At 43.0% G+C, this 12,589-nt stretch overlaps 1 protein-coding gene across 1 annotated transcript in view; it reads right to left on the bottom strand.

Annotated features, from left to right (window-relative positions):
* The window catches only part of ADAMTS5 (ADAM metallopeptidase with thrombospondin type 1 motif 5), a 60,371-nt gene that overhangs the window by 7,437 nt on the left and 40,345 nt on the right, over positions 1-12,589 (bottom strand). Inside the window, exons 4-7 of the mRNA XM_055421697.2 lie at positions 12,105-12,388; positions 10,163-10,346; positions 9,410-9,585; positions 7,083-7,258 (exon numbers count right to left, since the gene is read on the bottom strand). Of these exons, the coding sequence (XP_055277672.2) occupies positions 7,083-7,258; positions 9,410-9,585; positions 10,163-10,346; positions 12,105-12,388 (820 nt within the window). The remainder of the gene's footprint in view (positions 1-7,082; positions 7,259-9,409; positions 9,586-10,162; positions 10,347-12,104; positions 12,389-12,589) is intronic.

Below are 12,589 nucleotides of genomic sequence, written 5' to 3'. Positions count from 1 at the left end.
AAAGTTGGTTTTCTTATAGCAAAATGAAATTATAGTTAGACTATCATATTGTACACATTTCTTTAAACAACAGAATTTTATTTATTTTTAAAATTTTCTCTCATTAGTTTTGGCCACACCATGAGTCATGAGGGACCTTAGTTCCCTGGCCAGGGATTGAACCTGTGCCCTCTGCAGTCTTAACCACTGAACTGTGAAGGGATGTCTGATATACATTTTTATTATGATGTTCAAAATTTCTTTTCTGGCACAAAATGGGAAACAGATAAACAGAAACCAACAAAATTCTACCCTCAATTAATCTCACAGAAATCTTTCAATTAACATTACTCAAGCTTGTTTGCACATTAAGATCACATGCAGATCTTTGAAAAAGTTCAAAGCCTGCAAATCTGAATCCAGGGCAGTTAAATCCTCATCTTTCAGGATGGGTCAGAGGCAGCAGTGCTTTTGGAGTTTCTCCCACTGTTCCAACACTCAGACTAGTTGAGGAACCATGGACTTAATTATTTGTTAGACTAGAGAAAGGGTAGAGGCTCTGGTTCTGTTTCTACCTAACACTCTGGACTTGCTGGGGCAGGACAGAAAATAAAACATAAAATTCTGTTACTGGGTAACCACAGCTTACTGGTATCAAAGCGGGGTGGGGTGGGGAAAAAAAACATTAATGCCTTAGCAAATTTCCCAGAATTATTAGGGTCTGCAAAACTTTATGGTGGACTGACTAAGGCTTTTATGATGAGCAACAAATGAGATCGATTTCTAATGATCCATCTTCTGCTCAGGAAAGTGGGCAAACGTATCTCTGATACCTATAAATTTGCAGAAAAGGCTAGGATGAAAGTTAGCTGAGCACCAAGGCATTACACCAGTGCAGAGGAGCCATCTCTTGCCAAAATCTTTGTCTAAGTGATTATATTAATGTCTCCATGCGTTTTAGCTCCCTAGCTATTTAAATATAAGCAAATACTTTGCTTGTACAGTTTGACTAATGTGTGTGAAATTTACTTATTTACTTTCAAATTCTTACTCAAGTTTAGAGGATACAGGGCAACGGATCCACATATGGGAAATCCAAGTGTGTTTCCCACTCAAACATTTCCTCTGAGTTGGAGAGAAGGCTCATTCCCAGAGAAGGCCTCTTTGTACTGCACATCTGCTCTACAGTGATGGCCAGGCAGGTGGCAGAACTTGTTACTGTCCTGAAGAGAGAAGATGCAATGCTGATGACATGGCTTACCTATTCAATGTGATTTAATAACTTTATTTATGTAATACTTTTTAGATTAGATTCTGTCACATGATTTTTTAAGTGTCTAATAGTAAGAGATGAGATGTTTCTACAACGGCTACAAACAAAGCCAGGAGAAAAATATTCCATCATACCTAAAAAGCCTTTCACCTTGATGAGGGTGAAAGAGGAGAGTGACAAAGCTGGCTTAAAACTCAACATTCAAAAAATGAAGATCATGGCATCTGGTCTCATAATTTCAAGGCAAATAGAAGGGGAAAAAGTGGAAGCAGTGACAGAATTTATTTTGGGGGGCATCAAAATCACTGTGGACAGTGACTGCAGCCATGAAATTAAAAGATGCTTCCTCCTTGGAAGAAAAGCTATGACAAACCTAGACAGTGTATTAAAAAGCAGAGATATCACTTTGCCAACAAAGGTCCATCTAGTCAAAGCTATGGTTTTTCCAGTAGTCATGTATGGATGTGAGAGTTGGAACATGAAGGCTGAGCGCCAAAGAACTGATGCTTTCGAACTGCAGTGCTGGAGAAGACTCTTGAGTCCTTTGGACTGAAAGGAGATCTAACCAGTCAATCTGAAAGGAAATCAACCCTGTATATTCATTGGAAGGACTGATGGTGAAGCTGAAGCTCCAATACTTTGGCCACCTGATGAGAAGAGCCGACTCATTGAAAAAGACTCTGATGCTGAGAAAAATTGAAGGCAAAAGGAGAAGGGGGCGGCAGAGGAGGAGATAGTTAGAATCACCGACTCAGTGGGAACTCTGGGAGATAATGAAGGAAAGGGGAGCCTGGTGTGCTGCAGTCCATGGGGTCGCAAAGAGTTGGACATGACTTAGTGACCGAACAACAGCAACAACACAATCATACATTACCATGTGCAAAATAGATAGTCAATGGGAGTTTTCTGTATGACTCAGGGAACTCTAATTGGGGCTCTGTCACAACCTAGACAGGTGGGATGGTGAGGGAGGTTCAAGAGGGAGGGGACATATGTTTACTTAGGGCTGATTCATGTTGATGTTTGGCAGAAACCAACATGATACCATAAAGCAAGCATGCTTCAATTAAAAATAAATAAATTTTATAAAAGGGAAAGCAGAAAAATTCAATGTGTAAATGAATTACAAAACACTAAATCTAAACAAAACTCAAATATATGTTTGGAAAAAAAGCCTATCAGGGAGGATGTAGTAAAGTAACTTGCCCAAGTTCACTAGAGTTAACCAGTGGCAGTGCTAGGAAATTTGACTCCCAACTTCTGCTCCTTTTACCACGTCTCTGTGCATGGAACCCTTAGCTCATTCAGCTGAACTTCCTAACAGTTAAATGAAAATATGTTCTGGTAATGTTCAGAGTTTAAGTGATACCAAACAGAGTGTCAAGAAAGTAAAGAAAGTCAGTTGAGAGAATCAGACAGCACAGACTTTTTTTTAAATCCTTGTTCTTGGAGTCTTGACTCATACTCATGAGAATCACTGGGAACTCAGCCCCGTGCAGGTCTGCAGACTGAGTAGCTCAAAGCACTGGGCAGTATGAAGATTCGTGCGCTGATTTCTTGATGCTTCAGTAAAATAGGATTTCCTTTTATTCCTTATTTGTTTTCTTTCACCCTGCTTGGTATCGTTTAAACTCTGGGCATTAACCAGTTTCCTTGGTCACCATGAATGAATGCAGCTGTTTTCATGTAAGTATGAAGTGTGGATGGCAGGGCAAGGCGTCTTCTTTTTTCTTTATACAAATATCCCCTCTTTTTTGGATTTCCTTTCCATTTAGGACATGGAAGCAACCTAAATGTCCAGAGGAATGGATCAAGAAGATGTGGTACACATATACAAAGAAATATTACGCAGCCATATAAAGGGACAAAATTGTGCCATTTGCAGAGATGTGAATGGACCTAGTGAGTCTCATATAGAATGGAGTCAGGAAGAGAAAAACAAGCATTATATTAAAACAAGTATTATATGTGGAATTTAGAAAAATGGTACAGATGAACCTATTTGCAAAGGGAATCTTCTTGTGTCCAGGGCTTTCTCCATAGTACTAAGAACAGCACCTGCTATGAAGGAATAGGTGCATTCTTACATACTACACATGCTGTCAGGGAAGTGACATTCTAGCAGGAGTGGGGGACTTAGACCCCAAACAAAATATGTGACAATATCTGCTGATAAGAGCTGTGGCGAAGAGAGGAGAGTAAGAAACAGCGGAACAAGGAGGAAGGGGGAGAGACCCTCCAATTCATTTAAGGAAGTCACTGCCTGGGGAAGGATGGGGGTTACATTCAGCAGACATTTAAAGGAATTCTAGAGGAAGCACTGGTTATATTCATGTTAAAAACTGTTCCAGGCAGAGGAAATAGTGCCCGTGCTCCTGCTTGCCTTGTTTGAAGAGCGTTGGGAAGTTGGGAAGTCCGGGATGTTAGAGCAGAGCAAGAGAAGAGGCCAGGGAAGAAGAGACTCAGAACAGGGCAGGGACCAAAGCTTTTGGCATCACCAAGGTTACAAAACAGCCTTGTACACAGACTCTAAGTGAGCTGGCAGCCACTGAAGAGTTGCGCCCAGGAATGCCACCATCTGACTCAGGTAAGAAGAGACCATGAAGACCCATGGGCTGGGGACCACCCATGGGAAGACCGCTGGATTGATACAGCCAAAGAGGATGACGACTGGATGGTGGTGTTCGTCCTCCTGGTGGTGAGGGGCAGCCAGATTCTGGGATGCACCTTGGAAACAGGACTGACAGGATTTGCAGATGAATGGGTGTGGGGTGTGACAGAACATGAGGTGTGAAAGACGGCTCAAAGTTTTAGACCTAGGCAGTAGAAGGGCTGAGTTGCCCTTTAGTGACATGAAGAAAATTGAGAGAGAAGTGAATTAAGATTAGGATCATGTTCGTGAGGAGTTTTGAACTTAGTGAAATATTTTAATATGCATGATCTCATATGATCTTCACAGAAACATTTATTTGCAAGATAATTACTGTTATTTCCATTCTACTTTCAAGGATGTTAATAGGAAAGAAGTTGAGTGATTCTTCAAAGACCACACGGCTAGGGAATTACTAAGTCAGAGCTGGACTGCAAATATTCCAGCTCCAAGATCAATGTTCTTTTTTATCAGTCACCTATGTCAAGATAAGTTATTCAGGATATTCAAACAGGTCATTTTCATCACATACTCTAATCTTGGTCAAATCAATTTGCAAGGATTTATAGTGCATCCTACTTGTTGCTATCATAATGCCTTCATCTTTTTATGTGAAAGAAAGTATGTGTTTATTTGCTGTAAATACATAAAAAACCTGAAAGCTAAATCTAGTATTACAAGAGTCTTATAAGTTGATGTAGGAAGAATACATAGCAAATAGTACATAAGTTAATTTTTTAAAAATAATTTTATTTCTCTTTTGGTTCCTGAAGTTTTTCCCTTCCTTCTTTTTCTGTCTCTTCTCTCTCTCTCTTTTTTTTTTTTTTTTAACAAATAGCCTATGCATCCTATTTTCATAACTTAAACTTAAATGCCTCTACTTTGGCATTCCTCAGTCATGTAAAACTGCATAAATTTTAAACTTTCAGAGTCCCAAATCCCTCATTTATAAAGCAAAACGTTAGACTGTATCTTTCCTAAGGTGCCTGCACCTTTGAAATATGCTGAAATGCAGAATATGATTGGACTTGCAGGCTTTTTGACCTAGATGGTCCAATACCATTAGATGAATAATTATATCACTAGCAAACAAGATTAGGAATGGATATTTTAATACAGAATAAATTCTTCAGCCATATTTTTTTATCATATCAAAGATCACTTCTAGTTTTTTTACATTACCATGGCATGTGATTTGTTTTAAGAAATGCTTCTTGTTGACTTGGCTTGTATATTCCTCTCTGGTTACAGACAACACAGCACATATATCAGGAATACAGATGCACCTGATCAATGTGTGTGTTTGAGTGTGTGTGCACGCTCAGTCGTGTCTGATTCTTTGCGACTTCATGGACTGTAGCCCACCATGGAACTGTAACCCTCCTCTGTCCATGGAATTTTTCAGGCAAGAATACTGGAGTGTGTTGCCATTTCCTGCTCCAGGGGATCTTCCTGACCCGGGGATCAAACCCGTGTCTCTGGCATCTCCTGCATTGGCAGGCGGATTCTTTACCACTGTGCCACCTGAGAAGCCCCATCTGACCAATACCACACAGCGTAAGGGTAGTCTGGTGAAGAGGAAAAACAATTCTGCATTCCTGCAGACTCTTTAGCTGACTCAGTCATTCTAGCTGAGAGTATACTATTTCAGGCCAGAAACTGGTTACTTTCTAAACTTACATTTTTAAAGCAAGAGTGTAATCAAAGACCATGAGAGGGAGCAGGAAACAGATATTATGCTTCATAGAGTAGATAGAAACCAGGGTAATGCACTCAAAAACAGGCTTGCCCTCTACACCACTGCGGATCACTTACATTTTGGTTTGAGAAATGTTTTCTCAAGAAAAATATAGCCCAGAGAGAATTTATTTGTTTAAAAAAAAGTAGTTAAGATGGAAACCAGTCATCTCTTCCTAAATTGTGTTTCAGGAATAACAGATCTGCAAGGTATGGCTCAAGTGGAATGTCACAGATTTTTTCTTTGCCTTTTTCACACTCTACAAAACCTGGAGCCATGGCCATTGTGATTCCATCTGCTTCGCGAGGTGCCACAAGTTTCCAGTCAGCATCCAGGGCTCATTTCATGACCTTGCCTTCCCTTCTCATATTCATAAATCATTAATAAGGGGAGGCTGGCTAAACCTCCTCTGAGACAGGCCTAGGACCTGGGACGCTTTGCTGCAGTGGGGCAACGCTTGCACCTGGACACACCTCTCCTCCAGCAACAAAACTCAAAGAAACTGTATGGGACTAAAAATTACTGCGTGTGATCGACTGTGTGTAGCTGGGGCAAATTCTGGGCCCCCAAAATACAAAGAGATCAAAAAATCCAAGTGCCACTTTTGAAGAGCATGGAGCAAAAAACAGGGTACAGTGCCTGCCCCCCTTCACTCTACACCACCGGAAAGTGAAAGTGTTAGTCGCTCAGTTGTGTCCAACTCTTTGCAACTCTATGGACTATAGTCCACCAGGCTCCTCTGTCCATGGAATTCTCTGGGCAAGAATACTGGAGTGGGTAACCATTCCCCCTTCTCCAGGGCATCTTCCTGACCCAGGGATCGAACCCAGTTCTCCTGAATTCCAAGCGGATTCTTTACCGAGTCATACCACTAGAAGGATGGGCAAAATACCTAGGTCCCCCTCTGGCCGACCCATGGACATACTCCTACCCTCACCCCATATAAAGAATGAGCTCTCCCTCCTCAGGGGAGTGAGCAAGCAAGGGAACCTGTTGCTTGTTTTTTTGATTCCCCTTGCATGGGCCCCAGTAAAGCTTTTCCTGAATTTTTTGTATGCCCTCTAGTCAATTTATATTGCTTGCAGGAGGCGAAGAACCCTGGTGGGAAACATGCCCACAGATAGCTTAGGATGTAATAAGTCCTCCTTTATCAATTTTGCAAGAGTCTAAAGTCACTTGATGCGAAGAACTGACTCATTTGAAAAGATTCTGACGCTGGGAAAGATTGAAGGTGGGAGGAGAAGGGGACGATAGAGGATGAAATGGTTGGATGGCATCACTGACTCAATGGACATGAGTTTGAGCAAGCTCCAGGAGTTGGTGATGGACAGAGACCCCTGGAGTGCTGCAGTCCATGGGGTCACAAAGAGTCAGACACGACTGAGTGACTGAACTGAAAGTCTTGTTCAGGTCAGTTGAGGGCAATAGTTCTCTCATGTTACCTTTTTTTATTGAAGGTTCCAATCACCTTTGTGCAACTGGAATTGTCTCCTCCACAGACACCACACTTGTCATACTGCAGCTTTGAGCCAATGATGCCATCACAGCCTGTCCGCACACACTTCCCCCGGACACACACGGAATTGCTGTATGGCCTGCATTCTGTTCCATCGGTCACCTGAATAATGAGAAACACCTTAGCGATAGGAAATACTGGCTCTGCATACATGGTTTCTTCGATAAAATCAAGTTTTAATTTGGGACTTTTAAGTTTGATTGGAATAGATTTTATATCGGAAACTAAACAACCAAAAAAAAAAAAAAAAAAGAAAAACAACCCCCCCACCAAAAAAAGCGCCATAGTTTCCAGGAGTATTGAGTAGAAAATCTTTGACGTATTGGCAGGAAGAAGAACTGGGATAAATCAGGGTTATGCCCTTTCTTTCTTCTTTCCCTCGTGAGCTTAATCTGAGTGTGTTAGGAGAACCGAGGTCCTCATCTCCATTTCTGTGTCTGCGATAAGTCCCCATCGTATAGTCTTGTCTTTTTATTGATAGAATATTTCACCCAGGATGTGGGACTGTTTGTCGCTTGTGTGGAGGAGGGAGAGGAGAATTTGAGCAGGCTCAAGAATCTGGGCATCCTTTTTGTTTGCACACTTTCTATTACTGTCGTAAAATTTAAAACCTCCAACGGACACACACAGCCTTGTCATGGCTGGAAAGCATTCCCTATTGTGTGAAATGGTGAGATGCTGAAACAGAGATATATGATCAGTTGCTTCAGTCGTGTCCAACTCTTTGCAAACCCATGGACCACGGCCCAGCAGGCTCCTCTGTCCATGGGACAATCCTGGCAAGAATACTGGAGTGGGCTGCCATGTCCTCCTCCAGGGATCGAACCCGAGTCTCCTGTGTCTCCTGCACTGCAGGTAGACTCTTCACCACTGAGCCACCAGGGAAGCCCAACTAGAGGCAAATTTGTGTCAAAAAAGGAGTCTGGGAAAGTCTGAGAAGAGTACTTATTGGGAGAGACTGCATATTTTTGAAAAAATGAATTAGTGTATATTGAAAAAGGTAGTTATAAAATAGTGTATATATGACCTCTTAGTGGCTTGTGCATGTAAGTAACACACAGTCATACAAATAAATGTACATATTTTGTATTTGTGTATAAACAAAACTCCTGTCATATACGTCTGTGAATATGTGGATGTGTGTTAATTGGGGTGGGATATTCTTCAACAGGTTAACAACTTTCTGGATGATTATATTTCCAGGTAATGGTTTTTGCTTTTATTTTTATATAATATTTTTAAAAGAAAATGTATTATTTTGCAATAAAAGATGAAATGTTTTAAAACATACATAACTGGGACGTTAACTTATTTTTCAATAATATGTCATAAATATCTGAAGACCTGTTACAGAGGTGGTTTTACATAGCACGTCTATTTACAAATTATATAAACAGCGTTTTAAGCCATAGCATAAAGTTGATTGTGAGAAGTGAAACTTCAGTAATTCAGAAAATGCTCTTCTGTGGAAAATAAAGGATAATTTCACATGTATATATTATGATGTGCATATCTAGAGGGACACTGATTCATATTAAAAGTGCAGGACATTTTAAAGTCTTGGTCAGGGATAATGATGTTGACATCCTGCTTCATGAATCACCAATGGAATTCTTCAATAAAACATAGAAAAATAGAAAACTTTCTTGTTTTATAGTCCCCTTTACAAATATAATTTGTGCTAAAAATATGAAAAAGTATTCTTTTGAGAAGTAGTCATCCCATCTACATAGGGAATACAAACTTTAAGTATCCTTTATATTTATTTTTGCTTCCCAGGTGGCTCAGTGGTAGAGAATCTGCCTGCCAGTGCAGGAGATGGAAGTTTCAACCCTGGGTCGGGAAGATCCTCTGGAGAAGATGGCAACCCACTCTAGTATTCTCGGGCATCCCATGGACAGAGGAGCCTGATGTGCTACAGTCCATGGGGTTGCAAAGAGTCAGACAGGACAAATTATAAATGTACCTAGGGAATACTATTTTAAAGTTAAGGTCACCACTTGTCTTCTTGACAGAGTTACACTTTTTCAAAAAATAGCTTTTAAAACATTTACTTGTTCTGTTTACAAAACCCTTTTGATTCATTGCAGCAAGTTTGAAAATGCAGAAATTACAGAGGTGAAACTAAAACCTTCCAAAGTCTAGCCACCCCTCAGATAATGACTGCTTACCCTTGGTATGTGCAGCCTCCATTCTACCAAATAAGCCCCACCACGGACCCCCGCTGTTTCTGGACAGCCTGTGAGCAGTCACCTTTGGAGAGAACACCACATAGTAGCCAGTGCCCTTAGCTCTGCACGTCAGTTTGCACACGTCTCCGGGCAAGACACCGGCATACTTGGGAACCCATTCCACAAATGTTTTGACTCCTTTTGCGTCAGACTGATAGCCATTTTTGGCCTCACACTGCTCATGACGGAAAGATTTACCTAAAAATAAAAAAAGCACATTATTACTCTGTTCTGAAACTCCGATACATTCCTATTCATGTAAATACTTTCAAGGAGAAGATGCTAATATTTTTTTTTTTCTACAATCTCCTGACACACACGTGTTGAAGGATTTTCATCCACAGAGTTGAAAATAACAATTATTTTTTCCTACACCCAGAATACTCAACTGTTTATGATAATAATTTAAAAACAACTCATGTATTTGTTACTGATTTGCACACTGGTGGAACAGTGCGGTACAAGATTAACAGAATATTTCTTCAGCCTCTCCTATTGATGACTGCTAGAATAAAATTGTTGTCTAGTTGCTAAGTCGTGCCTAACTCTTTTGCAACCCCATGAACTGTAGCCCACCAGGCTCCTCTATCCAGAGGATTTCCCAGGCAAGAATACTGGAGCCATTCCCTTCTCCAGGGGATCCTTCTGATCCAGGAATTGAACCCATGTCTCCTGGATAGGCAGGTAGACTTTTTACCATCAAGCCACCAAGGAAGTCTCAGAATACAAATTACACTTGATATATGGTGGTTGCGGACACTTGGGAGCGGCGTACCATTATCTGGGCAGGGCATGACGCTGCAGGAGCGGTAGATAGCCCTCTTCCCTGTGCAGTAGCGGCCGTTGTTCCTGGGCGCCGGGTTATTGCAGTGGCGGTAGGCAAACTGCACTCCGCCCCCACACGAGCGAGAACACTGGCCCCAGGACCCCCAGGACCCCCAGTTGCCATGGCTTGATGTCTAAAATAGAAAACAGGAGATATTTTACTCAGAAGGGTGGACAACTTTCAAAATGTACGTTTAGAAATCACTTGCGTGCAATGACTTGGTGGAAAGGTCTTCACAGATAAAACATGATCATCTCGGAGTTTAACATGGTTGCAGATGTTGAACATTTTGAAGCTGCAACGTGATCCCAATTCTAAACAATGCACCTTTTCTGCCCCCTGCCCCCCAACACTAGAGGATCTGAATGGGTGTGTGCTTGGTCACTCATTCTTGTTCAGCTCTTTGTGACCCCATGGACTGTAGCCCACCACAGGCTCCTCTGTCCATGGGATTATTCAGGCGAGGATCCTGGGGTGGGTTGCTGTTTCCTCCTTCAGGGCATCTTCCTGACTCAGGGATCGAACCCATGTCTTCTGCATCTCCTGCACTGGCAGGTGCATTCTTTACCACTGAACCACCTGAGAAGCCCAGAGGGTTTGAAAACTTCACCTGAAGTACTGAGCATGCTGCAAGGACTTCTGATACTGTGCATTTCTGTCAGTCACCACCGAATCATGGTTCACTTTGTGTCCACTCTGACTTTGCATCTTTAAAGAACTGTGTGATGCTAAAGAAGCTGCGTGATCCCAGGCTTATCATGCTTCCATCTTCTCTCCCTCTTGAGCGCTCAAGTTCTGCAGTCCCTTCACAGACATCACTCAGCCCATCTGTCACATGCAAACGTATCCGACCTGAGCTTGGCTTCATAACACCCAGTAAAAAGGAAACAGGACAGATACTAACAGCACCCAATCACATGGACCAATACCACAGGGAATGAAGAGCCCTGTTATGATATCCCAGGTTGATTCCTCTGGAAACGCTGCAGCAGGAAGCCGAAGGAAGATATTAGAAACTCCTCTGTCAAGGGCATTCCTGAAGAACCTCCTCTGGTTGTGGGGTTCAGGGCGTCTGTGTCAGGGCATCTGAGACTGGTAGCTTGGGTGGTAAGCCTTGAAAGGAACAAGCAAAGAGCCCATGGCAAAGGTCTTCCAGGGACTCTGAAAATGTTGCAAGTGAGAAGGAACCAATACTCTGCTTGACAATGAAGGTGGTGGGAGGTCAGGTGCCTTCCTGCAGCAGGTATGGCTACTTTAGTTCCTGAAGTTAGAGGAACTTGCCATGGCCTCAGATGGTTAAAGAATCTGCCCGGGTTTGATCCCTGGGTTGGGAAGATCCCCTGAGGAATGAAATGGCAACCCACTCCAGTATTCTTGCCTGGAGAATCCCACGGACAGAGGAGCCTTGCAGGTTGTAGTCCATGGGTTTGCAAAGAGTCAGACACGACCGAGCAACTAAGCACACAGCAGGCACACCATGGGGGAAAACACGACCATTTTGGAGCTGACCGAGTAAGCCTGAGGATCATCTGTCAGTTCTACTGTGACTTCCCTCCTGAATTTAAACAAATGTATTCCAATAACTTGAAGAGCAGTTTGAAAGCAAACTCCCAAGTGGTGACTCGGGGGCCCTACTTGTGGTCTCAATGAGACAGTATCTGGGCTCTCTACTTCAGTATTACTGGGTAAAACCCAAGACCGGCATTTTCTCCAGTAATTGACAGCTGAGGATGACTCCTGCGGATAAAAGAGGAAGTGGTAAATAGATCCCTCAAGAAAAAAATTTTTGAAGTAGGAAACAGAGCCTTTAGGGGACAGTCCCCTCCACATGTCACAGGAATGTACTTCAGCCCCTGGGGTCCGGACCTTGCGTGACAAGAAAAGTACTTACTGAATAATATTTTTTCTTGGTTTTGTCCACACACTTGCCCTGCAGGCAGATCCTCCCTTTCCCACATGGCGTCCCTTCCACAGCCGGCAGCTTCTTGGTCAGACACACCATCTGGCCCTGGCGCACCACGGCACACCAGAGGCGGGCGCACACGTCCATGCCGGGGCACACCGAGTACTCCGGCCCGAAGGTCAGGTTGCACTGCTGGCTGGCGTCGTAGGTCTGGCCCGGGAGCTCCTCGGGGCCTGGGATCTGTGTTCGCGGTAGGTCCAGCAGACAGTTACCTACAAGAACAACGGAGACCCGACACCGTGCCACATTTCCGCAAGACGCTGGCTGCTGCGGAGACACGCTGCGCCCACAGATCCCCGCGAGGGGGCCCTCTAGTCGAGGCTGGGTGCCTCCACGAACTCGCCAACGCCCACCAGGACTTCTGAGGGATGACGTGCCCTGGGGTATCCATGATGATGGTATCATAATGATGG

The sequence above is a fragment of the Moschus berezovskii genome, chromosome 1 (assembly GCF_049115385.1).
Source record: "Moschus berezovskii isolate FMDL1 chromosome 1, NW_MosBer_1.0, whole genome shotgun sequence".
NCBI lineage: Eukaryota > Metazoa > Chordata > Mammalia > Artiodactyla > Moschidae > Moschus > Moschus berezovskii.
This window is presented reverse-complemented; position numbering and strand designations above follow the sequence as displayed.